At 42.9% G+C, this 27,664-nt stretch overlaps 1 protein-coding gene across 6 annotated transcripts in view; it reads left to right on the forward strand.

Moving 5' to 3' along the window:
- LOC135511864 (neurexin-1a-like) overlaps positions 1–27,664 on the forward strand; it is a 918,691-nt gene that overhangs the window by 555,265 nt on the left and 335,762 nt on the right. For all 6 annotated transcript variants that reach the window (XM_064933362.1, XM_064933358.1, XM_064933359.1 and 3 more), the window contains one exon: positions 2,175–2,356. In XM_064933362.1, coding sequence (XP_064789434.1) covers positions 2,175–2,356 — 182 coding nt within the window. The remainder of the gene's footprint in view (positions 1–2,174; positions 2,357–27,664) is intronic.

A 27,664-nucleotide genomic window follows, 5' to 3' on the forward strand; every position in this document is an offset into this window, starting at 1 on the left:
GGCCAAATAGCATTCTAGTTTGCTCTGTTTTTTTATTTATTTTATTGTCTTCTTGTTTTCTCATGATTTGATTGGGTCTAATTGTGCTGCTATCCTGGGTCTCTGTGGGGTCTATGTTTGTGAACAGAGCCCCAGGACCAGCTTGCTTAGAAGATTATTCTCCAGGTTAATTTCTCTGTAGGTGATGGCTTTGTTATGGAAGGTTTGGGAATCGCTTCCTTTTAGGTGGATGTAGAATGTAATGGCTGTTTATCGATTCTGGTCATTCATGGGTATCGACCTAATGCTGCATGTGTTTGGTCGTGTGTGTTGGAAAACAGAAGAGTGGGAGGTTGCAATGTTTGACTGATAATGTAAAATAATATAGAACTTGGTGTTGAGAGAGACCAATAATTCACATAATGGGACAAACACCAAATTGAGACTGCATGTAGAATTTTGCAAAAATATCCTCTGTGTACAACTTAAAACACCAAACAATGCATGCAGAGACTCAATTTGGTGTTTGTTCCATTTTGTGAAAACTTGGTCTCTCTCTCTCTCTCTCTCTCTCTCGCGCTCTCGCTCTCGCACGCTCTCACTCGCTTCCACAACCAAGTTCTTTATAATTTTACATTATCAGTCAAACATTGCAATCTCCCACTCCTTTGTTTAACCACACACATGAACAACCCCCCCCCCCCACACACACACAAAAACCTCACACCTAAAGAAAATGTTGATTGACAAAGAACTCATGTCAGTTGTTTTTTTTGCCTAATTAATTAATGTATTGAGGGGCAGCAGGGGGGTGGCAGGTAGCCTGGTGGTTAGAGCATTGGACTGGCAACCGCAAGCTTGCTAGATCAAATCCCCTAGGTGACAAGGTATTAATCTTTTGTTCTGCCCCTAAACAAGGCAGTTAACCCACTGTTCCTAACCCACTGCTGTCATTGTAAATAAGAAATTGTTCTTAACTGACTTGCCTAGTTAAATAAAGGTAAACATATATATATATTCTAAAGATAATATGACAATAATAGATATGAAGGTGTATGTGTGCTGGAATATATTATATCAAGTCTACTTTCACTGAAAGAAATAGACACTGATTTGACAAACAGCTCAGCGAGTAAAATAACTCCAAGGCAACAACCATCATTGGAAAATCTGATTATTAGTAGGCCTTCAATCTCTCCTCAATTCTGCTATTTGGGAATAAACTGCTTTGTTCATTAGTAGAAAATGCTTTTTCCTCTTACCCATCAATTTGAATAGGTCACTAGTGTCTACTGCTAGCCTCTCTCTTCCCATTGAGTTAACCTTTTACCACAGCCTTTCAAACGAGGAACCGGATGGTACACTTATTCTAGAGCACACGTGTCAAACACATTCCATGAGGGCCGAGTGTCTGTGGGTGAGTTGTTGGCGGAGTATCTGGCGGAGACACACAGTAGCTGTGTGTTTCCTTGCTCTGTGCCCTGCTTGTTTATGTTTTCCCCCAGAAGCTCCAAATGCAGTGGTGTGTAATAACGAGGCATTCAGAAGCTCCAAAGGCAGTGGTGTGTAATAATGAGGCATTCAGAAGCTCCAAAGGCAGTGGTGTGTAATAATGAGGCATTCAGAAGCTCCTAAGGCAGTGGTGTGTAATAATGAGTCATTCAGAAGCTCCAAAGGCAGTGGTGTGTAATAACAAGGCATTCAGAAGCTCCAAAGGCAGTGGTGTGTAATAACGAGGGATTCAGAAGCTCCAAAGGCAGTGGTGTGTAATAACGAGGCATTCAGAAGCTCCAAAGGCAGTGGTGTGTAATAACGAGGCATTCAGAAGCTCCAAAGGCAGTGGTGTGTAATAACGAGGAATACTTACACAGACAGGAAACTGCTTCACTGGAAGAAAATGACTCCGGTTTTATCTGCGTTAAAGTCAGTGTGTGTTTTCATGAAGGTCAAGTTGCAGTTTGAAATCCTTGGCATTACTATAGTTTGGGTGTTTGTGTTTCGTAAATATGACGACTTACAAGTATTCCTTTACAGAAAGTATTCCGGAGTACAGAGTACATCCGATGAATTTTCTCATCCAACTACTTTCTTTCTGATAAGTGACAAAATTATCCTGACTTTAAACTTTACAGAGATAGTGGTCCATTTCAACCTATTAACAACCTAACCCTCATCTTTCTCTCCTCTCTCTCCAGCTGGAACTACGTATATATTTGGCCGTGACGGTGGACTAATCACGTATACATGGCCTCCCAATGACAGGCCCAGTACGCGGGCAGACAGGCTGGCCATAGGTTTCAGCACACAGCTAGAGGATGCTGTTCTGGTGAGGGTGGACAGCTCATCTGGCCTTGGAGACTACCTGAAGCTACACATTGTAAGTCTCTGCTACTCTACTCAGCCTCTACTGTTGTCCTACTGATACTCTACTCTACTCTACTCTACTCTTGTCCTACTGATACTCTATTCTACTCTACTCAGCCTCTACTGTTGTCCTCCTGATACTCTACTCTATTCTACTCTACTCAGCTATTTTATGTATATCCTAATACACACCCGCAAATATGCTACATGATGATGCTGGTGATGATGATGCTGTTGATGATGAGGATGATGCTGGTGATGATGATGATGATATCATAACGATACGGAAAGTTCTACAAAGAACTAGCATAATCATGACCTTATAACAGTAATGGATAGTTTAATGATAATGGGGAAGTTGATTCATAGAAGCATCGGTGTGGCTTCAAACTAGTAGTCGCCGGGAACCATTTTTGGCATTTGGCAGGCATCAAATACGTGCAGTTCTAGTATTAGCAAGATGCTACTTCCTGCTTCCCTCTGGTTCGTTTCTGGTCTGTGTATTGTAGTGTCTCATGTGAGCCTTAAGCTCGGAGGGCCAAGTCAGAGCCTAGAAGACGGAGCTTTTTTTTTGTGTTTTGTTTTTGTTCATACTGCTCTGACTTGCCCTGTAATACTACTGCCTTCTGCCTCCCTGACCCTTCTCCAACACCAGCCAACCAACCACCCCCTCTCTTTCTCTCTCTCTCTCTCTCTCTCTCTCTCTCTCTCTCTCTCACTCTCTCTCTGTCAATTCAATTTGAAGGGTTTTATTGGCATGGGAAACATATGTTTTGAAGTGAAATAGATAATACAGTTTTTTCCAACTGCTTACACAATTCCCAAAACTGCACACACAAAATGCAAACTGCCTCACATCTCCTTCAAAATGTAACACTGCATTCAAAATGCCATAAACACATGTCAGAATGAAGCATTTGCATCAAATGGCAAACACTGCTTTCATAATAGTACATTTTTGGATATACCATGTAAACACTGTTGTTCTAAATCTTAACTTCTTGAAACTCCCCATCCCGGATCCGGGTTTGTGACTAAAGCCTCAGGCTCATTAGCATAACGCAACGTTAACGATTTCTGAAAATCAAATAAAATGAAAATAATGCGTCTGCTCTCAAGCTTAGCCTTTTCTTAACAACACTGTCATCTCAGATTTTCAAAATATGCTTTTGAACCATAGAAATTGACTAATTTGTGTAAGAGTATGCAAAGCTAGCATAGCATTTTGAGTAGCATTTAGCACGCAACATTTTCACAAAAACCAGATAACCAAATAAATAAAATCATTTACCTTTGAAGAGCTTCTGATGTTTTCAATGAGGAGACTCTCAGTTACATACCAAATGCGCAGTTTTTCCTGAAAGCGTCTGTGTGTAGGAGAAATCGTTCCGTTTTCTACATTGCGTCTGGCTACCGAAACGAACCGAAAATTCAGTCACCTACAACGTAAAACTTTTTCCGGATTAACTACATAATATCGACCGAAACATGGCAAACGTTGTTTGGAATCAATCCTCAAGGTGTTTTTTCACATATCTCTTCATTGATATGCAGTTCGTGGAAGCTTGCTTTCTTCTCTGTATCCCATGGAAAAATACTGGCAGGTGACTTTTGCGCACCAATTTCGGCGCAGGACACCGGGCGGACACCTGGTAAATGTGGTCTCTTATGGTCAATCTTCCAATGATCTGCCTACAAATACGTCACAATGCTGCAGACACCTTGGGGAAACGACAGAAAGGGCAGGCTAATTCCTCTCGCATTCACAGCCATATAAGGAGACAATGGAAAACAGAGCCTCAAAAATCCTGCTCATTTCCTGGATGCCATCTCATCTTGGTTTTGCCTGAAGCTCACGTTCTAGGGCACGCACAGAGAATATCTTGGTCGTTCTGGACACGTCAGAGTGTTTTCTTTCGAATGCTATCAATTATATGCATAGTCGAGCATCTTTTTGTGACAAAATATCTTGTTTAAAACGGGAACGTTTTTCATCCAAAAATTAAATAGCGCCCCCATAGATGTAAGAGGTTAAGCTCTTTGGTCTTTCATAGGCTTATATCTACATTTCAATACAATGTTCTACAGTGAAAGTAATCGACTGAGAGGGGTAACAAGTACACTGTAAACACCAATGCAATGTAGAAACAGAAAATAATTATTTTATATTTATATATTTATATTTATTTCTCAATAGCAAGGCTATGCTCACTGAGTCTGTACATAGTCAAAGCTTTTTTAAAGTTCTGGTCAGTCACAGTGGTCAGTTATTCTGCCACTGTGTACTCTCTGTTTAGGGCCAACTAGCATTCTAGTTTGCTCAGTTCTTTTGTTAATTATTTCCAATGTGTCAAGTAATCATTTTTTTGTTTTCGCAAGATTGGGTTCGGTCTAATTGTGTTGCTATCCTGGGGCCCTGGTTGTGTTTGTGAACAGAGCCCCAGGACCAGCTTGCTAAGAGGACTTTTCTCCTGGTTCATTTCTCTGTAGGTGATAGCTTTGTTATGGAAGGTTTGGGAATCGCTTCCTTTTCTGTGGTTGTGGAATTTAAGGGCTGTTTTCTGGATTTTAATAATTAGCGGTTATCGGCCTAATTCTGATCTGCATGCTTTATTTGGTGTTTCACGTTGTACACAGAGGATATTTTTTGCAGAATTCTGCATGTGGAGTCTCAATTTGGTGTTTGTTACATTTTGTGAATTCTTGGTTGGTGAGAAGGCAATATACCTCACACCCATAAAGGGCAATGGATTCTATTACTGATTCAAGTATTTTTATCCAGATCCTAAGGGGTACAGTATGTCAGATTTTATGTTCCTTTTGATTGCATAGAAGGCTCTTCTTGCCTTGACTCTCAGATCGTTCACAACTTTGTGGAAGTTACCTGTGGCACTGATGTTCAGGCCGAGTTACGTATAGTTTTTTTGTGTTCTAGGGTGACGGTGTTTTGATGGAATTTGTAAATGTGTTGCTGGCAACTGGACCTTTTTTGGAACACCATTACTTTTGTCTTACTGAGATTTACTGTCAGTGCCCAGGTCTGACAGAATCTGTGCAGAAGATTATGATGTAGGTGCTGATGTAGTCCCTCCTTGGTTGGGGACAGCAAACACTTGACATTTCACTTCAGAATCTAGTATGGTGAGAACGGGTGCTGCAGACAGTTCTAGTGCCCTCACCAATTCGTGAAGTCAGAAGATTACAAACACTTAGATTAGAGTCATTCAATTTTCAACCAACATTTATTGAAAACAAACTATAGTTTCGGCAAGTTAGTTAGGACATCTACTTTGTGTTTGACACAAGTAATTTTTCCAACAATTGTTTACAAACAGATTATTTCACTTATAATTCACTGTATCACAATTCCAGTGGGTCAGAAGTTTCCTTACACTAAGTTGACTGTGCCTTTAAACAGCTTGGAAAATTCCAGAAAATGATGTCATGGCTTTAGAAGCTTCTGATGGGCTAATTGACATAATTTGACTCAATTGGAAGTGTACCTGGGGATGTATGTCAAGGCCTACCTTCCAACTCAGTGCCCTTTTGCTTGACGTCATGTGAAAATCTAAATAAATCAGTGAAGACCTCAAAACTGCCATAAAAAGCCAGAGTACGGTTTGGAACTGCACATGGGGAAAAATATCATACTTTTTGGAGAAATGTCCGCTGGTCTGATGGAACAAAAATAGAACTGTTTGGCCATAATGGCCGTGTTATGTTTGGAGGAAAATGTTGGGATGCTTGCAAACCGAAGAACACCATCTCAACTGTGAAGCATGGAGGTGGCAGCATCATGTTGTGGGGAAGCTTTGCTGCAGAAGGGTCTGGTGCACTTTACAAAATAGATGGCATCATGAGGTGGTAAAATTCTGTGGATTTGTTGAAGCTACATCTCAAGACATCAGTCAGGAAGTTAAAGCTTGGTTGCAAATGGGTCTTCCAAATGGACAATGACCCCAAAGTTGTGGCAAAATGGCTTAAGGACAACAAAGTTAAGGTATTGGAGTGGCCCTCACAAAGCCCTGAACTCAATCCTATAGAACAGGATGTGCAGAAGTGAAAAAGCATGTGCGAGCAAGGAGGCCTACAAATCTGATTCAGTTACACCAGCTCTGTCAGGAAGCATGGGCCACAATTCACCCAACTTATTCTGGGAAGCTTGTGGAAGGCTACCCGAATAGTTTGACCCAAGTTAAACAATTTAAATGCAATGCTACCAAATACTAATTGAGTGTATGTAAACTTCTGAACCACTGGGAATGTGATGAAAAAAATAGAAGCTGAAATAAATCATTATCTCTCCTATTATTTTGACATTTCACATTCTAAAAATAAGGTGGGGATCCTAACTGACCTAAGACAGGGAATGATTTTTACTAGGACTAAATGTCAGGAATTGTGAAAAATTGAGTTTAAATGTATTTGGTTAAGTAGTATGTAAACTTCCGACTTCAAATGTATCCTATCACACATAGGTTTAGTGAAAATATCGGATTGTGAGGTCACTGGCAATTCCCAGCTATAGTAAATACAGTAACGTTATGGCAGCATATCCTTTCATGTGGAAAGAATTCATAATTTTATACCTTTCAGAAATGCACAAACACACACACACTCATGTACAGACCTCACCCACCATCCTCCAACGGACTCTGGGTAGCTAGCATCAATCTGTCTCTGGGCTGCAGCTGGTGCTCTGTGATTATAACTAGGGCTGACTTCCTGAGGCACCTTATTCCTTCTATAGTGCACTGCTTTTGTCCAGAGCCCTTGTTAAAAGTAGTGCATTTCAAATGGAATAGGGTGCCGTTTGGGACTCAGCCTAGGATGCTAGAGCACAGATCATATTCAAGCGCAGCAACATACGGTGGCCTCAGAGGCCTAAAACCACGACCCGGGGCCTTAGTGATGGGATTGAACCTGAAGAGGCACAGGGCACTCATTAACAAAGAGAAGGATAAAAGGTTCGAACACTGTGTGCCTGTGTTTGCCCGTGTGTTGGGAACCGGGTCCTCTGTGACCTCTCTCTGGTAGTGGAGGGACTAGTGACCTTAGCGTTAGGGATGGTGGGTGAGAGACCTGTATGAGATCTGTAAGCCTCCTGCTGTGTTCAGGTCGAAATGGACCCATTTACAAGTTTTCACTCTGAAAAATGTAGTTAATTTAATCTGATTCTCATACATTTCCATGACTTTGCCCACACAGGCTATCTGAACACACAAAATAAATGTTGATGATTTTCATCAAATTTGGGTGTTTTATTTAACTTTTGAAGACCTATGGTGTTCCCGGTCAAAAATGACCTGTCATTGGAAATTAATGGGTGAGACTACTAATGGACAAACTAAAGACAGGTGGTGGAGCAATGGAGGCATACCCGAGCACTGAGAGAGCACTGCTCCTATCTCAGCCTTGGAGGCGTCCACCTCCGCTATGAACGCCAAAGAGGGATCCGGATGGGCCAGCACCGGAGTCGAGGTAAACAGAGCCCTCAGGTGACTAAAAGCCCTGTCCGCCTCAGCTGACCACTGCAAATGCACCGGGCCCCCTTTCAGCAGTGAGGTAATGGGAGCCGATACCTGACCATAACCCCGGATATACCTCCGGTAGTAGTTGGCAAACGCTAAGAACTGCTGCACATCCTTTGCCGTGGTTGGAGTCGGCCAATTACACACGGCTGAAATGCGGTCACTCTCCATCTCCACCCCTGAGGTGGAAATGCAATACCCTAGGAAGGAGACGGACTGCTGGAAGAACAGGCATTTCTCAGCCTTGACGTACAGGTCATGTTCCAACAGGCGACCAAGCACCCTGCGCACCAGGGACACATGCTCGGCGCATGTAGCGGAGTATATCAGAATGTCATCAATATACACCCCTACACCCAACCCGTGCAAGTCCCTGAAAATATCATCTACAAAGGCTTAGAAGACTGATGGCACATTAATCAACCCGTACGGCATGACGAGGTACTCATAGTGCCCTGAGATGGTACTGAAAGACGTCTTCCACACGTCTCCCTCCTGGATACGCACCAGGTTGTAAGCGCTCCTGAGATCTAGTTTGGTGAAGAAGCGCACCCCGTGCATTGACTCAATTGCTCTGGCTATGAACGGTAGTGTGTAACTATACCTCACAGTGGTCTGGATCAGACCCCGATAGTCAATACACGGGCACAGACCTCCATCCTTCTTCTTCACAAAACTCGAGGAGGCGGCTGATGTGGAGGACCGAATGTACCCAGAAGGCGAGATCCAAATTGGTATATTCAGGGGGAATGCGCACGTTGGAGACCTGGTCTGGACTTTCCACCGTAGTAGCACCAACGTAAACCCCTAAACACCTCCCTGAGCACTCTCGCGACCACCCCGTGAGAGCCCTCTGTGGCCAAGAAACAGTGGGGTCATGACAAACTAACCAGGGTAGGTCTAGCACCACGGTAAACGCAGGAGAGTCAATAAGAAAGAGACTAATTCTCTCCTTGTGACCCCCCTGCGTCACCATGCCCAGAGGAGCGGTGGCCTCCCTAATCAACCCTGACCTTAATTGTTGACTATCTAAGGCAGGAACGGGGAAAGGAACAGCCCCTAAACTATGGGCGAACGATTTATCTATACAATTCCCAGCCGCGCCTTAATCGACAAGCGCCTTATGCTGGAAATGCAGGGAAAGTCAGGGAAAGTGACATACACAAACATATGTGCAACAGACGGCTGTGGGTGAGAAAGGTACCGGCTCACCTGGGGTGGCGCCAGAGTGCCCTGCCTGCTGCCTCGATACCCAGAGAAACCAACTCGGCACCGACCGACAGTGTGACCTCTGCGGCCACAGATGGTGCACAAGCTGAAACACTCATCCGTTCTCCCTCTGCACCGCCCCTCCCAGCTCCATGTGTATCGGAGAGGGGGTGCGGGGGGATGGAACCAACAGACCCTGATCTGAATGTCCACGGGAAGACAGCAGGTTGGACAGTTCCACCAGCTGGCTGAACGTGAGGATGGTGTCTCTGCAGGCCATGTCCTGACGGACATCCTGAAGCAGACTACAGCGGTAATGGTCGATCAGGGCCCTGTCGTTCCATCCCGCGCCGGCAGCCAGGGTCCAAAACTCCAGGGCTAACACCTGGGCGCTCCTCATCCCCTGCCTCAGATGGAAGAGGCACTCACCCGCCGCTCTACCCTCGGGCTCTACGCTCTACCCTCGGGTGAAGTCCTCAAACTGGTCCAACGCCGCATCTCCCTCTCTCCACACGGCGTTTGCCAACTCCAGGGCTTTCCCGGTGAGGCACGAGACGAGGGCGGACACCCTCTCACGGCCCGATGGAGCCTGGTGTGGATGATTGCCAGGTACAGTATAAATCCAGCTGCAAAAGGAACCACTGGGAGTACGCAGCCATCCCATTATATTCCTGGGGAAGACCCCGGTTGTGACGGTGGAGGCGCTGGGAGAACTCCCTGTCTCTTCCAGCGGTCCACTGTCTGGACAATGCGGTCCATGGTGGTGCCAAGATGGTGGAGCATTGCTGCGTGCTCCCGGACGCGCTCCTCCACCCCTATTCCCGGGGTACCTGCTCCTGCGGACTCCATAAGTTTGGGTCCGGAATTCTGTAAGGAATGCGTACTGGCGGCAGAGAAGTCAGGCGCAGGAGAGCAAAGACTGTGTTACAACGGCGCAGTTTAATAATAAAAGTCACAGTGAACAAAAACAATATATACAATGGGACAAAACCCCGTCACATACCAGACAACGTGCACTTACAATAAACAATGCCTGACAAGGACATGGGGGAAACAACATGTAATTATGGATTTCAAACCAGGTGTGTGGGAAGACAAAACAAATGGAAAGTGAAAAGTGGATCGGCAATGGCTAGAAGGCCTGCTGAACGACGCCCGAACAAGGAGAGGGACCGACTTTGGCGGAAGTTGTGACACACAAACCCAACAGGAGGGTTAAGGAAGGGAAGATCTTAGCCTTACTGTCCCTACAGTATGTGTTAGGAAGCCAGTCTTCTGTGAGGGGATAGGGAGCAGGACATAGGAAGCCTTGTGTGTGGGGGGTGGCTGAGGGGGAGGGGAGAGGGGTGAGGAAAGGAGCAAGGAGCCTCACATGGTGTGAGCAAGAAGTGGGAGGGAGGTCATATGGCTCCACTAGTAGCAGATGCTCCTGGCTCCGATTCCGTGTGTTTGTGTACCCTGTGCATACGTCCGTGCTCCCTCCGTGTGGCCTACTGTGACTCCGAGAGCACTTACATTGAGGAAATTATGATAGGCATGTTATTACTGCAGTGAGGTCAGAGGGCTGTGAGAATCATCCCACTCTCTTTCCTTTGTGTGTGTTTGCTTTAGTGTGCTTATGTGTGTGTTTGTGTCTCATCCTCCCTCTACTATACTCCTTTTGCATCAACGGCTGCTCTCAATGCCTCCTTTATGTTCTAGATGTATAGATGTATTACATGTTAATCTGCAGGGTTCCTTAAACACCACATTTCACTGCAGGAAAATGAGAGAGTGAGAAAGAGAATGAGAGGAGAGATAGAAGTGAGAGAAAGATGAGGGAGAGGAGAGAGAAGGAAATTAGAGGAGCATCGGCACAAAACAAGTTCCAGTGACCCCTTGGGGACCCACCACAGAGCAGCAAAAAAACATGATCAGCAGCATCAAAACTGCCTCTCAAAGCACACTCAGAAAGCAAATGGCTGCTTAACTCCCTGGGATGTGTGGGACGCTAGGGTCCTACCTGGAAAAAAGCCAGCGAAAATGCAGAGCGCCAAATTCAATAAATTACTATAAAAATCTAACTTTCATTAAATCACACATGCAAGATAGCAAATTAAAGCTTCACTTGTTGGGAATCCAGCCAATGTGTCAGATTTCAAAAAGGCTTTTCGGCGAAAGCAATCGATGCTATTATCTGAGGATAGCACCATAGTCAACAAAGAGAGAAACCATATTTCAACCCTGCAGGCGCGACACAAAACGCAGAAATAAAAATATAATTCATGCCTTACCTTTGACGAGCTTCTTTTGTTGGCACTCCAATATGTCCCATAAACATCACAAATGGTTATTTTGTCCAATTAATTCCATCGATATATATCTGTAGAAAAGGCCCATGGAGTTGGTGCAATAATCCTTTAATTCATTGCCATTTACTCAGCTGGGCCAGGGGCGCTTTAATTAGGTCAGGTGGAAATGTCCGACAGATCTCAAATCCATAAAAGGAGGAAATGGCCATCGCCTGATCTCGCTGCTTTCTCTTCCTTGACTCCATCTGATCCAGAAGTTCTGTGCATCCATTAATCCACATAAGTCCACCGACTCTGTTACCTTTCATCTGAATTATCTGTGGCGATCGGGAGATGGGCCATTCAGTTACTGTTAATAGCCATTACCGCGGAGCGCGGCTTGGAGCGCGGCTTGGAGCGCACGCTTCAAACATATTGTGTAATGTGAATTGTTAATGATCACGGCCCTATGGATCCTCATAGGCCAATTATGCAATCGATATGGTTCATATGTATTGACATTAATTATATGCACACATGAAGATAATTGAAAAAGTGAAATGAGAAACGTCATTGTTTGCTAACTGATCGACTTTGATAATGGGGATTATAGATTGAATAACCATTCACTGTTTGTATTCTTTCATGATTTATGATAAATAGTTACGAGCCTAAATGACTCGCGGATGATTACTATTGACTTAATGAACTGAACTGTTGAACTCCCTAACTTATGTTAATAATGAATGAAAAAAAAAACCAATGCTGTTAGGTTTTTCTTTGGATTTTCACCTACCATATCAATTATGTTATATTCTCCTACACTATTTAAACATTTCTACAAACTTCAAAGTGTTTTCTTTCCAATGGTACCAATTATATGGATATCCTGGCTTCAGTACCCACAAAACACCAGTCTCAACGTCAACAGTGAATAGTCGACTCCGGGATGCTTGCCTCCTAGGAAGAGTTACTCTGTCCATTGTCAGTGTTCTTTTGCCCATCTTAATCTTTTCTTTATATTGGCCAGTCTGAAAAATAGCTTTTTCTTTGCAACTTTGCATAGAAGGCCAGCATCCTGGAGTCACGTCTTCACTGTTGACGTTGAGACTGGTGTTTTGCAGCAGCAAAATGTGTGATCTGATGCCACAAGAAAATTTGGGTCAGAAACACCAATGTAAATATAAACTATCTATTGATATCCCCCCCACCATTTGTATATTCTACTATTTGCACACTGTACATAGCTTATAGGACATTTTAATGGAGCTGCCAGTTGAGGACTTGTGAGGCATCTGTTTCTCAAACTAGACACTCTAATGTACTTGTCCACGTGCTCAGATATGCACTGGGGCCTCCCACTCCTCTTTTTATTCTGGTTAGAGCCAGTTTGCACTGTTCTGGGAAAGGAGTAGTACACAGCGTTGTACGAGATCTTCAGTTTCTTGGCAATTTCTCGCATGGAATAGCCTTCATTTCTCAGAACAAGAATAGACTGATGAGTTTCAGAAGAAAGGTCTTTGTTTCTGGCCATTTTGTGCCTGTAATTGAACCCACAAATGCTGATGCTCCAGATACTCAACTAGTCGAAAGAAGCCCCTTTGTATTGCTTCTTTATTCAGAACAACAGTATTCATCTGTGCTAACATAAATGTAAAAGGGTTTTCTAATGATCAATGCGCCTTTTAAAATGATATACTTGGATTAGCTAACACAACGTGATTCTAAGATGGCGTAGCACTGCAGACGTTGTTTGTCGTTCTCCCGTGTAAATTTGTTTTTTTTTCGTCTGAAAATATATTGAAATATATATAAAAACTATCTCTTTTTTCATTTTTAAATTAAATATACCTTCCGGCAACCCACCTCACCCAATGTGATACAGCTCTGCTATTTTTTTTTGACCTTATAGCCAGAACCTTCATCAGAAGCTAACCAGCTAATTATATCTATTTAGTCATTGTTAGTCACTGCTAGTGGCATTTACCTTTAGCACAGACACAAGCCGCTTTTAGCCTGGATTATACTTGCCAGCATGCCAGTCTGCACAGTGTGTTATCAACTCTCTGCATTTTGGACTGTTTTTCTCCACTACAATGCCGGAATCCTGCCGTAAGCTCTGGACCATTACGCCTGATCGTCACAGCGAGCTAGCTACCACCGAGTGGCCCAGCCCCAAAGCTACACTAAAATGACTAGAATCCACTACACTACCCAGATTCTTGCCGTATGCTCTGGACATTTGCATTCGAACATCGCTGCTAGCTAGCTGCTACCGAGTGGCTAGAGTGGCTAACACCCTTGTCCCGAAGCTAGCACCAGTTAGCAACAAGCCAGGCACATCTCCCGGCGAGCAATCATCTATTGCCAAAGAGGTATCGACACGGAGCCCCATTGTTCCATCACGACTGGTCTGCCAACACAATTCCGTCCGTTGTGCCCTCAACCGGCCTTTGCCGGACGTCGGTGCAGACTCTTCTACTAGCCCCAGCCTGCTAACCTTTTTTTTACGCTGTGTCTCCCTCTTGCTATCGTAGTAACGACTACCTAGTGGCTTCCCTGTTTCATCTATTGCTGTTCACTGGACCCTATGATCACTTGGCTACATAGCTGATGCCTGCTGGAATGTTCATTAATCACGCTACTCCATTTTTGTTTATTTTGCTTATCTGCCGTCCCCAGCCTCAAACTCAGGCCCTGTTTGTAGTTAACTGACCCTCTCCATTCATTGCCATTTTACCTGTTGTTGTCTTAGCTGATTATCTGTTGTTGTCTTACCCGTTGTTGTCTTAGCTAGCTCTCCCAATCAACACCTGTGATTGCTTTATGCCTCGCTTTATGTCTCTCTCTAATCAAATAAAATCAAATATATTTGTATTGCCCTTCGTACATCAGCTGATATCTCAAAGTGATGTACAGAAACCCAGCCTAAAACTCCAAACAGCAAGCAATGCAGGTTTAGAAGCACAGGGGCTAGGAAAAACTCCCTAGAAAGGCCAAAACTTAGGAAGAAACCTAGAGAAGAACCAGGCTATGTGGGGTGGCCAGTCCTCTTCCTGCTGTCCTGGGTGGAGATTATAACAGAACATGGCCAAGAATTTCAAATGTTCATAAATGTCCAGCATGGTCAATTAATAATAATCACAGGCAGAACAGTTGAAACTGGAGCAGCAGCACGGCCAGGTGGACTAGGGACAGCAAGGAGTCATCATGTCAGGTAGTCCTAGGGCTCAGGTCCTCCGAGAGAGAGAAAGAAAGAAAGAGAAAGAAAGAAAGAATTAGAGAGAGCATACTTAAATTCACACAGGACACCGGATTGGACAGGAGAAGTACTCCAGATATAACAAACTGACCCTAGCCCCCCGACACATAAACTGCTGCAGCATAAATACTGGAGGCTGAGACAGGAGGGGTCAGGAGACACTCTAATGTCAGTATGCCTTGTATACTGTGGTTTAGGATAGTTATCATTGTTTCAATTCACAGCGGAGCCCCTAGTCCCACTCAACATGCCTCAGATACCTCTTTGTCTCACATCCCACACATGCGGTGACCAGCATAACTAGTGCGTCCAGAGATGCAACCTCTCTTATCGTTACCAAATGCCTAGGTTTACCTCCACTGTACCCACACCCTATCACACCCCTGTCTGTACATTATGGCCTGAATCTATCCTCATTGTACTCTTCCTCTGCTCCTCGGGTGATGTGGAGGTTAACCCAGGCCCTGTGTGTCCCCAGGAGCTCTCATTTGTTGACTTCTGTAACCGTAATATCTTGGTATCATGCATGTTAACATCAGAAGCCTCCTCCCTAAGTTTGTTTTATTCACAGCTTTAGCACACTCTGTCAACCCTGATGGCTTTTGAAGGCCACCAAAAATTCGGAGACTTCCATCCCCAACTACAACATTTTCCGTCAAGATAAAATTGACTGCAGAGATAGCCTGCAAAGCCCTGTCATACTTTCCAGGTCTATGCCCAAACAATACGAGCTACTAAGTAAAACAATGAATATCTTTTTAAATAAGTCTCTTACTGTTGCCTCCTGTTATAGACCCCCTTCAGCTCCCAGCTGTGCCCTGGACACCATATGTGAAGTGATTGCCCCCCATCTATCTTCAGAGTTAAGTATGTTAGGTGACCTAAACTGGGACATGCTTAACACCCCGGCAGTCCTGCAATCTAAGCTAGATGCCCTCAATCTCACACAAATGATCAAGGAACCCACCAGGTACAACCCTAAATCCGTAAACATGGGCACCCTCATAGATATTATCCTGACCAACTTGCCCTCCCAGTACACCTCTGCTGTTTTTAATCAGGATCTCAGTGATCACTGCCTCTACTGTCAAACAACTGGTCAATCACTGTCAAATGCTCCCAAAAAGCTGACTATACTACCGATCGTCGACTTCGGCGATGTCATTTACAAAATACCCTTCAACACTCTACTCAGCAAATTGCATGCAGTCTATCACAGTGCCATCCGTTTTTTCACCGAAGCCCCATATACCACCCACCACTGTGACCTGTATGCTCTCGTTGGCTGGCCCTCGCTTCCGATTCGGTGCCAAACCCACTGGCTCCAGGTCATCTATAAGTATTTGCTAGGTAAAGCCCTGCATTATCTCAGCTCACAAATCACCATACCAGCACCCACCCGTAGCACACGCTCCAGCAGGTATATCTCACTGGTCATCCCAAAAGCCAACACCACGTTTGGCCGCCTTTCCTTCCAGTTCTCTGCTGCCAATGACTGGAATGAATTGCAAAAATCACTGAATTTGGAGACTCATATATCCATCAGTAACTTTAAGCATCAGCTATCTGAGCAGCTGTACACAGTCCATTTGTAAATAGGCCATCCAATCTACCTAACTCATCCCTATATACATCCATCATTGCAGTGTTAATTATTCTCAACTGGCCTACCTGGTTAAATAAAGGTGTAATAAAAAAATGTAAATAAAAAATGAGCCATTGGAACACAGGAGTGATGGTTGCTGATAATGGGCCTCTGCACGCCTATGTAGATATTCCATACAAATTCGGCCGTTTCCACCTACAATAGTCATTTACAACAATGTCTGCACTCTATTTCTGATCAATTTGATGTTATTTTAATGGACCAAAAATGTGCTTTTCTTTCAAAAACAAGGAGATTTCTTTGTGACCCCTAACTTTTGAACTGTAGTGTATATTTAATCCATTTTAAATTCAGGCTGTAACATAACAAAATGTGGAAAAGGTCAAGGAATGTGAATACAGTGTACATTCTGAAGGCAATGTAGCTCAGTGCCATGCCAGGGCTCTTTATGGAAGATTAAGTTGTTTACGTTCCCTTTCTTGTAGTAGTCTGCAAAAGGTTTCTCTGGATTGTCCAGGAGGAGTTTCTTTTTGTACTCTTTCCGTGCCTTCTAATTTTTTTACATCCAAGGGGTTACTGTACTGTGATGACCTCTATACAGGGGGAAACCATGCAGCAGGGGGCCAAAGAGGCTTCTGAATTTGGGTGGGGGAAGCAGTGAAACTCTGCTGCCGTTGTTGGGCTCACTCCTCTCACTGCGGCGTAAATTGAAATTGTTCTTGCCAGCTTGGTAGCCTTAAAGCATTCAGTGTTTATTAATTAAGTAAAATATTTTAAGATTACTGTAATGTATTTTCTTTTTGACTTTAGAAGTAGCTGTAGACTGAACGTTACTCACTCAGATCCAGGTTGTATTTTCAGCATTCTGACGGGCTTTTTTACTGGTCTCTCCTCTTTCCTCTCCTCCTCTCCTCACCTCATCTCCTCTTTCCTCTCCACCTCTCCTCACCTCATCTCCTCTTTCCTCTCCACTCCTCCTATCCTTTCCTCCTCCACTCCCCCATCTCCTCTTTCCTCTCCTCCTCCACTCCCCATCTCCTCTTTCCTCTCCTCCTCTCCCCCTCATCTCCTCTTTCCTCTCCTCCTCCCTCACCTCATCTCCTCTTTCCTCTCCTCCTCTCCTCACCTCATCTCCTCTTTCCTCTCCTCCTCTCCTCACCTCATCTCCTCTTTCCTCTCCACTCCTCCTATCCTTTTTCCTCTCCTCCTCTCCTCTTTTCTCTCCTCTTTCCTCATCTCCTCTCCTCTCCCCTCTCCTCTCCTCCTATCCTTTTTCCTCTCCTCCTCTCCTCTCATCTCCTCTTTTCTCTCCTCTTTCCTCGTCTCCTCTCTCCTCTCCGAGCTATCATAGGGTCATTACTGTCGCTGAGTGACATGAAACAGACGGCACCCATAACCATATCATTACCCTATGTATTTATGTATATACATGTATCCTGTATTGTTTATTTATATATACATCCAGTATTGTGTATTTATGTATATATCCAGTATTGTGTATTTATGTATATACATGTATCCTGTATTGTGTATTTATATATACATCCAGTATTGTGTATTTATGTATATATCCAGTATTGTGTATTTATTTCTATACACTGTATTGTGTATTTTTTTACATATACAGTATAGTGTATTTATTTTTATATACAGTATGGTTTAATTATTCAGCTTCAAGATTACAACACAAAAACAAATGCACATCCTCTTCCACATAAAATGACATACATGACACGTATATCTAGTCTAGCCAAATTAAGATTTTACCAATACTGTTGTTTTGTATCCACTTGTTTTGAGGTGAGGCATATTCATGCTATTCATGAGTGTATGTAATTTTAACATGTCTTGACATTGTCTTCAGATTTGTCTCAACAAGGCTTCGTAAAATGTATTGCATTGTAACTGAAAGTGAAATCCAGCAGTACTATTCATTAAATTATGCAGATTATGCTAAATATGGAATTACAAGCTTTAGCCGTCTTCAGGAATATGGAGTAGATTAATCCAGCAGAGTTGGATAAATGGAAAAACCGCATGCCATAGTCAAACAAATATACATCAAGGATGCATTCATATTCATTTACAAAGCATGAATCAGATGTTTTGAAATTCACAGATGTAGTTTCCCGAAAGGCGTTGTTTATTTGAAAACCTAGTATAGTGTGCTGAATATGATGTGGTCTGAAGCATAGAAACATAATGACAAGTATGACCAAAGCCCTTTTGATGACTGTATTTTTTACAGAAATATGATATATTTGATTCTATTTCTATGGTAAACTCATTATGGCTGATATGGCTGTGATGCATTCGGTCTATGGTCTGTGCACTGTTGGAGATGAAAGTAAAAAGAGATTGGGGATGTCTTATTCCAATCTCAGTCAGAAGGAGAAGACATGCGTGGATGATGTTCTCGCTCTCATTCTTCGACAGTAACTGGAAGTCCATCTGCCAACCCAGTGTATTTTAAGCAGCCATTTGCTTTTGAGTGTGCTATGAGAGGCAGTTTTGCTGCTGCTGATTATGTTTTTTCCACACTGAGCTGTGCAGCTCTGTGGTGGGTCCCCAAGGGGCCACTGGAACTTGTTTTGTGCCGACGCTCCTCTAGTCTCTCTCTCTCTCTCTCTCTCTCTCTCTCTCTCTGCAGGGTATGCGTTTATGTGTGCCCTTTTTCCTATACTCTAATTCCTATACTCTCTTCAAAACAAGCAATGTAGGCACTCTTGGGCTAAGGAAGACAGCGGCGGGCTGGCTAGCTGTGAAGTTAATATATTCCGTCGAGCAGCGAAAAGGATGGCGGGGAAATAATGACTTCTCTGCTGGAGTGATGAAAGCAATGCTCCCTTCGGTCTCGCTGCAGCCTTCTATGCTGTGCCTGTGATTGAATACACCTTTAATTGTTGTTTCCTATCCTCGTCTCCTCCCCTCTTAGTCCTCATTCCTCCCCTCTTTACTCATTCAAACAACCCTGTCTTTCTGAGTGGGGGGCAGACAGCTAGACGTGTTGCTGTGAGATGGGTTATCGTGGGATTTGCGTGCCTGGGATGGGATGGTCCAGGGTGTTTTTATTGGTCTATAGGGAGGGGATGGGATGGTCCAGGGTGTTCCTATTGGTCTATAGGGAGGGGGTGTGGGTTGGAGGAGGTGGTTGGGAGCTTGGCTGCATGTGCGTGTTCCTATTGGGGTCTGTAGGGAGTTGTAGTTCTTAAATGGTGTTGAAGACCAATGTGACAGCAGAATCCCATCTCAGGAACCAGTTAACAAGAAAGCAAAGGGGATAGAAGTGTGGATGTCATTGTGGGGATGGCGTGTCAGCTGTTATGCTGGTCCAAGTTGTTCCTAGGTCTTTAGGGAGGTGAGATGAGATGAGAGGTTGTTTAGTAGTTGTCTGGCTGCAGGTAGGGAAGAGAGGGCTGTGGCTGGGTGGTTGCTGGTTGGTTGGTTGCTGAGACAGTGAACTGAGTTCCCTGGGCAGGTGTTGTTTAATGGGACCATAGGGGATAGGATAGCATGCCAGGAACCATCTCCTCCACAGACCTGGGATAGCGCTCCTTAGTATCATCTGTAAAGTCTCCGTACTGTGGTTTATGACAATTTATTAGGCACAGCACACAGACACACATATAAAGAATTACAGGCACACATACACACACAGGTGAAAACCTCATCTTTCTTCTTGTATTAACCTACTTCACATTATTGATCTAATTTAAGAATTGTAACTTTCTAGGGTCTTTTCACTTGTTTATTTAATTTGTCAGCAGTAATGGCACATTTAGGGTGATTGATGTTATATTCCCAACATTCTCGCACTGTTCATTGCTGTCCCAGATGTTGCTATGGTAACAATATATATCTGCACTACAAATCTAGTTTCTATGTCATGTTGCTGGTGATACGCATTACGCACTCAGACCAACCAGTCAGTCAAAATGCAAACAACATTGTATACCACTATAGCTGATAAACACTGTTGCAAATTGAAGTTCAACAGTATATGATTCTTAACAGATACTGTGTATGTGCACATGTGTGTGTGTGTGTGTGTGCGTGTGTGCGTGCGTGCGTGCATGTGTGCATGCATGCGTGTGTGTGTGTGTCTGTGCCAGCACAGCACTCATAAAAGGCCGTTTTTTTAAGACATAATCATTTTTTTTCAATGAAAATGCGATAGGAGTTGTGTTATCCGAGTTCTCCTACTCACTTTGCATCTCCCAGTGATGGATCTCTATCTCCCTCAAAACTCGTCCAGTACTCATCCACAGAATACATAAAAGGCCAAACAAAACCAAGAGGACGAGTAGTGGAATAGTTATGAGGAAGGAAGGTATAGATTCGAGGACCGACACTGTTGAAGTTCTTTAACACAGAAGCTCACACGGACATAAAGACACACTTCAACCCAACATCATTTCTCACAATTGCAGTATTTTGTGTTTTAATGAGCAAAAGTCAGAGGTATGAAGTGAACACATACGGAATCCATCCTCCTCTTCCACTGACCTGTCGTCGCTTGGTTCAGCCTGCCATCAGCCACATTACATCGTAGTTGCCTCGTCTTCAGCTAAAGTGTGTTTGTGACTGTCTAACATGCCAATGTCTATGGCATGGAAGGATCTTAAGGTGCTCGTACATGTGATTTGAAGGATTATGGAAGGATGGGAAGGAGGTGTGGGTGGATTCCTGAGTTACTAAATCACAGTATTCTTCTTTTGGAAACTCTCTGAAACTATTTCCGCCTGCTGTCAGCCTATGTCAGTAAGAGAGTAGGTGTTAATACAAAACTTTCTCAAACTTGTTTGCAACCCTATATTTGTCCCATCTATGTGAACACTGGGATAATCATGGTTGTGTATAATACATTCCTTTATGAAGGAATGTATTAGAGACTGATTCACTCTAATACATCCCTTCATTTCATTTTAAATGCCTCAATGCCATTGCATGAATCCCAGAACATATTCCAGTCTGTTCTTCCAAAACTGTCCTGTAGCATTTGCTTCATCGGACCCCTTCCAAATTGAGCATGTCACTGGTACTTCCTGTTTGAGTTTTGCTTGTAAGCAAGAATCAGGAGGATATAGGTTTGGCCAAATGGAGGGCAAATGTGACCATAATTAAAAACATGATTAAAAACACGGGCCACTTGGAGCGCTGCCTCTGACTGACCATTTTCTGTCTCTGCTTATGGCCCGACACTGTAGCTGGTTTGTGGTGATACAAAAAACACTTTGCAACATCGTGAGAATGTTCTGTGCAACCTATGTAAATATCCCAAAAGTATTCTTGCAACACCACAGACAACTTCTTTAACTTCATTAAATGTTCTGGAAACCTTTAAGGAACTTAGACCAGGAGTTATGTCAACATTCTTACAATATTTTGCAACCTCAATTGTCCATGAATGTCATCACAAATGAGCATATTATTTTTTGGTAACCTATCCCTTGTAATGTACCCACCCTGTTCCCACTACATAATGAAATGTTCTGGGAACCTTTAAAGAACTAACAATGTATGTTTTGTCAACATTCTTGCAACATCAAAGGAATGTTTTGTGCTCCCTGATACAAACATTATTTGAAATGGACACTTTCAGCGTTTTTTGGAATTGTCATATCCCCACAATGTTACCACCACCTAATAAAACATTCTGGGAACCTTCAAATAACATACTACATTTTATTCGCTTTTTGCACCCTAAACTAAAAATTGTGCAATCATCCGCACAACTGGACAGTTTTTGTATTTTGGGAGCATATCTTTTGTGATGTCTCCACAATGTTCCCACCAGACTGTTGCCACAACCTAATGAAACATTATGTGAACCTTTAAAGAAAATATTAAATGTTTCCAGAGCAATGTTATTAGAACATCAGGGAAATGCTTTCTACAAAATGTTATATGTTATGAGAAAATTTGCTGCTACATAACGGAAGTTTTTAAAATTTTCACAGATCCGATTTTGGTTTGCTGGGAAATCTCATCAGCTCCACATTGTTGTGGAGGAATTAACTACTCATCATTCAATTCCAATAATTTCACAATTTGCTCATTCTCAGCCCCATACAGAGTTTAGTGGCTAGAGAGAGAGGGATGAAAGGGGAGAGATGAGAGAGAAAGATATGAAAGAGCGAGAGCAAGAGAGAGACAGGGAGAGAGAACAGAGGATACTAGAAAGAGACAGATAAAGACAGAGCAAGCTATCTTCTTTTTAAGTGTTTTAATTGGTGAGCCAACACGAAAATGATGTCACCAGTTGATCAGAATCAGTCTGTCTTTTTTTTCCTCCTCTGATATCCTTTCCTACAGACACTGAGTGGACAAATTATTATCAAATTTCCATCAGAGACTGACCAGGTAAATCCAGGTGAAAGCTATGATCCCTTATTGATGTCACTTGTTAAATCCACTTCAATCAGTCTAGATGAAGGGGAGGAGACAGGTTAAAGAAGGATTTTGAAGCCTTGCGACAACTGAGACAGGAATTGTGAATGGGCAAGACAAAGATTGAAGTGCCTTTGAACGGGGTATGGTAGTAGATGCTGGGTATCCAGCCAACTTGACATAGAGTGGGGCAAAAAAGTATTTAGTCAGCCACCAATTGTGCAAGTTCTCCCACTTAAAAAGATGAGAGAGGCCTGTAATTTTCATCATAGGTACACTTCAACTATGACAGACAAAATGAGAAGAAAAAAAAATCAAGAAAATCACATTGTAGGATTTTTAATTAATTTATTTGCAAATTATGGTGAAAAACAAGTATTTGGTCAATAACAAAAGTTTATCTCAATACTTTGTTATATACCCTTTGTTGGCAATGACAGAAGTCAAACGTTTTCTGTAAGTCTTCACAAGGTTTTCACACACTGTTGCTGGTATTTTGGCCCATTCCTCCATGCAGATCTCCTCTAGAGCAGTGATGTTTTGAGGATGTTGCTGGGCAGCAAGGACTTTCAACTCCCTCCAAAGATGTTCTATGGGGTTGAGACCTGGAGACTGGCTAGGCCACTCCAGGACCTTGAAATGCTTCTTACGAAGCCACTCCTTCGTTGCCCAGGCGGTGTGTTTGGGATCATTGTCATGCTGAAAGACCCAGCCACGTTTCCTCTTCAATGCCCTTGCTGATGGTAGGCTTTGTTACTTTGGTCCCAGCTCTCTGCAGGTCATTCATTAGGTCCCCCCGTGTGGTTTTGGGATTTTTGTTCACGGTTCTTGTGATCATTTTGACCCCACGGGATGAGATCTTGCATGGAGCCCCAGATCGAGGGAGATTATCAGTGGTCTTGTATATCTTCCATTTCCTAATCATTGCTCCCACAGTTGATTTCTTCAAACCAAGCTGCTTACCTATTTCAGATTCAGTCTTCCCAGCCTGGTGCAGGTCTACAATTTTGTTTCTGGTGTCCTTTGACAACTCTTTGGTCTTGGCCATAGTGGAGTTTGGAGTTTGACTGTTTGAGGTTGTGGACAGGTGACTTTAATACAGATAACAAGTTCAAACAGGTGCCATTAATACAGATAATGAGTGGAGGACAGAGGAAGAAGTTACAGGTCTGTGAGAGCCAGAAATCTTGCTTGTTTGTAGGTGACCAAATACTTATTTTCCACTATAATTTGCAAATAAATTCATTAAAAATCCTACAATGTGAATTTCTGGATTTTTTTTCTCATTTTGTCTGTCATAGTTGAAGTGTACCTATGATAAAAATTACAGGCCTCATCTTTTTAAGTGAGAGAACTTGCACAATTGGTGGCTGACTAAATACTTTTTTTGCCCCACTGTAACTGTAGGAAACATTGGAGTCAACATGGGCCTGCATCCCTGTGGAATTCTTTCAGTCCATGCCCCGTTGTATTGAGACTGTTCTGAGTGCAAAAGGGTGTTCTAACTGAATATTAGGAAGGTGTTATTAATGTTTTGTACACAAAGTGGATGGATATCTATACCTATATTAGACCGTATACCACGGGTATGACAAAACATGTATTTTTACTGCTCTAATTTCATTGGTAACCAGTTTATAATAGCAAAAAGGCACCTTGGGGGTTTGTGATATATGGCCAACATACCATGGCTGTGTCCTAGCACTCCATGTTGCGTTGTGCGTAAGAACAGCCCTTAGTCGCGTTATGTTGGCCATATATCACAAACCCCCTCTGGCATTATTGATTAATTGTACAGGACATGTTCCATTACCTTAGTTCTACATGTATGTATGGTAATGAACCATGAAAGACCATTATGGAAAACCTATTTTCAGAGGGCAACATGTACAGTGCCTTACCAAAAGTCTTCATCCCCCTTGGCGTTTTTCTATTTTGTTGCATTACAACCTGTAATTTAAATAGATTTTATTTGGATGTCATGTAATGGACATACACAAAATAGTCAATTGGTGAAGTGGAATTAACAAAATACATTACGGAAAAGTGGTGTGTGCATATGTATTCACCCCCTTTGCTATGAATCCACATGTCAATACTTCCGCCGAAGTCGGGTCCTCCCCTTGTTCTGGCGGCGCTCGGCGGTCTTCGCCGGTCTTCGAGCCATCATTGATCCACTTTTCATTTTCCATGTGTTTTGTCTCATTTTTTTCCTCACACCTGGTTTAAATTACCTCAATCATTTGTTGTGTATTTAACCCTCTATTTCCCCCATGTCTTTGTGTGGGATTGTTTATTGTAAGTGCTTGTGCACGTGTTGCTTGGTGCGCGATGGGTTTTGTACTCAATTATTCTTGTTATTTTTATGCCGTGGGTTTTGTTAATAAACTGCTGCGGCTATTACCAAGTTCTGCTCTCTTGTGTCTGACTTCCCTGCCACCGATTATGCACCCCATACACCCCTAAATAAGATATGGTGCAACCAATTACCTCGAGAAGCCCCATAATTAGTAAAACAAAGTCCACCTGTGTGCAATCTAAGTGTCACATGATCTCAGTACATATACGCCTGTCCCGAAAGGCCCCAGAGTCTGCAACACCTCTAAGCAAGGGGCACCATCAAGCAAGCGGCACCATGAAGACCAAGGAGCTCTCCAAACAGGTCAGGGACAAAGTTGTGGAGAAGTACAGATCAGGGTTGGGTTAAAAAACAATATCAGAAACTTTAAACATCCCACAGAGCACCATTAAATCCATTATTAAAAAATGGAAAGGATATGCCACCACAACAAACCTGCCAAGAGGGCCGCCCACCAAAACTAATGGACCAGGCAAGGAGGGCATTAATCATTGAGGAAGACAACAAAGAGAACCCTGAAGGATCTGCAAAGCTCCACAGGAGAGTTTGGAGAATCTGTTCATAGGACCATTTAAGCCGTACACTCCACAGAGCTGGGCTTTACGGAAGAGTGGCCAGAAAAAAAGCCATTGCTTCAAGAAAAAAATAAGCAAACACATTTGATGTTCACCAAAAGGCATGTGGGAGACTCCCCAAACATATGGAAGAAGGTACTGTGGTCAGATTAGACCAAAGTGTAGCTTTTTGGCCATCAAGGAAAACGCTATGTCTGGAGTAAACCCAACACCTCTCATCACTCTGAGAACACCATCCCCACAGATGTTTTTCATCGGCAGGGACTGGGAAACTTGTCAGAATTGAAGGAATGATGGAATGATGGATGGTGCTAAATAAAGGGTAATTCTTGAGGGAAACCTGTTTCAGTCTTCCAAAGATTTGAGACTGGGAGGGTGAATCGCCTTCCAGCAGTTCAATTACCCTAATTATGCTGCTAAAGCAACACTTGAGTGGTTTAAGGGGACACATTTATTGGTCTGGAATGGCCTTGTCAAAGCACAGACCTCAATCCAATTGAGAATCTGTGGTATGATTTAAAACTTCTTAGGGCTTGGCGTCCTGTCAGGGGAACACCTGTCGACAACTTCCGTTAATAAATGTAGGGCACGCAATTGAAATAAATAATCGTAAAAATTATGCATATTAACGTCTAGAGCGTATAGGGACGCTAGCGTCTCTCCTGGCCAATAGCCTGGGGAAATGCAGAGCGCTAAATTCAAATAGTACGAGATAAAACTCAAACTTTCATTAAATCACACATGTAAGATACTCAATTAAAGCTACACTCGTTGTGAATCAGCCAACATGTCAGATTTAAAAAATGCTTTTCGGCGAAAGCATGAGAAGCTATTATCTGATAGCATGCACCCCCCGGAAACATATGAAAGCGACGTAAACAAAACAAAAAAACTAAGTAATTAGCGTAGTCGGCGCTACACAAAACGCTGAAATAAAATATAAAACATGCATTACCTTTGACAAGCTTCTTTGTTGGCACTCCAATATGTCCCATAAACATCACAATTGGTTCTTTTTTTTCGATTAATTCCGTCCATGTATACCCAAAATGTCCATTTATAAAGCCCGTCTGATCTGGAAAAAAACAGCTTTCCAAAACGCAACGTCATTACAAAAAATTTATAAACTTTGACAAAATACTTCAAGCTACTTTTGTAATCCAACTTTAGGTATTTGTAAAACCCAGTGGGAAAAAGCTACCTAAGTATGGTTCTCAATCAGAGACAACGAGCTGGAATTGCATAGGACCCTCAGTTTAAATTGAAAGAGCATTGGCTCTCAAAAAAGAAAAATCCATTTCTTTTTTGGGGACATTTTCTCCTTCCATATCAATTGTGTTATAGTGTCATACATTATTTTTAACATATCCACTAACGTAAAACAGTTTTCTATCCAATGGAACCAATTATATGCATATCCTGGCTTCTAGGCCTGAGTAACAGGCAGTTTACTTTGGGCACGTCAGTCAGACAGGAAGTGGAGAAAAATAGACCCTAGCCTGAAGAAGTTTTAAATTAAAGATTGCTGTGCACCTGCGGACCCCATCCGAATTGAAGGATCTGGAGCAGTTTTGCCTTGAAGAATTAGCAAAAATCCCAGTGGCTTGATGTGCCAAGCTTATAGAGACATAAGAGACCCTAAGAGACTTGCAGCTTTAATTGCAAAAAAAATATGGCTCTACAAAGTATTGACTTTGGGGGGGGGTGAATAGTTATGCACGCTCAAGTTGAAATTTTTGTTGTGATATTTCTTGCTTGTTTCACTGTAAAACATATTTTGCATCTTCAAAGTGGTATACATGTTGTGTAAATCAAATGATAGAACCCCCCCCCAAAATCTGATTTAATTCCAGGTTGTAAGGCAACCAAATAGGAAAAATGCCAAAGGGGATGATTTCAGTGCAGTGATTGATGTTCTGGTTGCTTTACCACCACAAAATACATGTTCTGCAGGTGGATTCCTTTGCAGTGTTCAACATTCTTTCCCTTTTGTCACCTGTCCACAGCTCCCTCAAAATACCCACGCCTACTTGATGGTAATCGTGCTCATCATTGCCCCTAGTGGCCAGTTCTGAAGTAATTTCCTGACTTCCTGCTTACTTGGACGGATGTCTAATTT

The sequence above is a fragment of the Oncorhynchus masou genome, chromosome 24 (genome assembly GCF_036934945.1).
Source record: "Oncorhynchus masou masou isolate Uvic2021 chromosome 24, UVic_Omas_1.1, whole genome shotgun sequence".
NCBI lineage: Eukaryota > Metazoa > Chordata > Actinopteri > Salmoniformes > Salmonidae > Oncorhynchus > Oncorhynchus masou.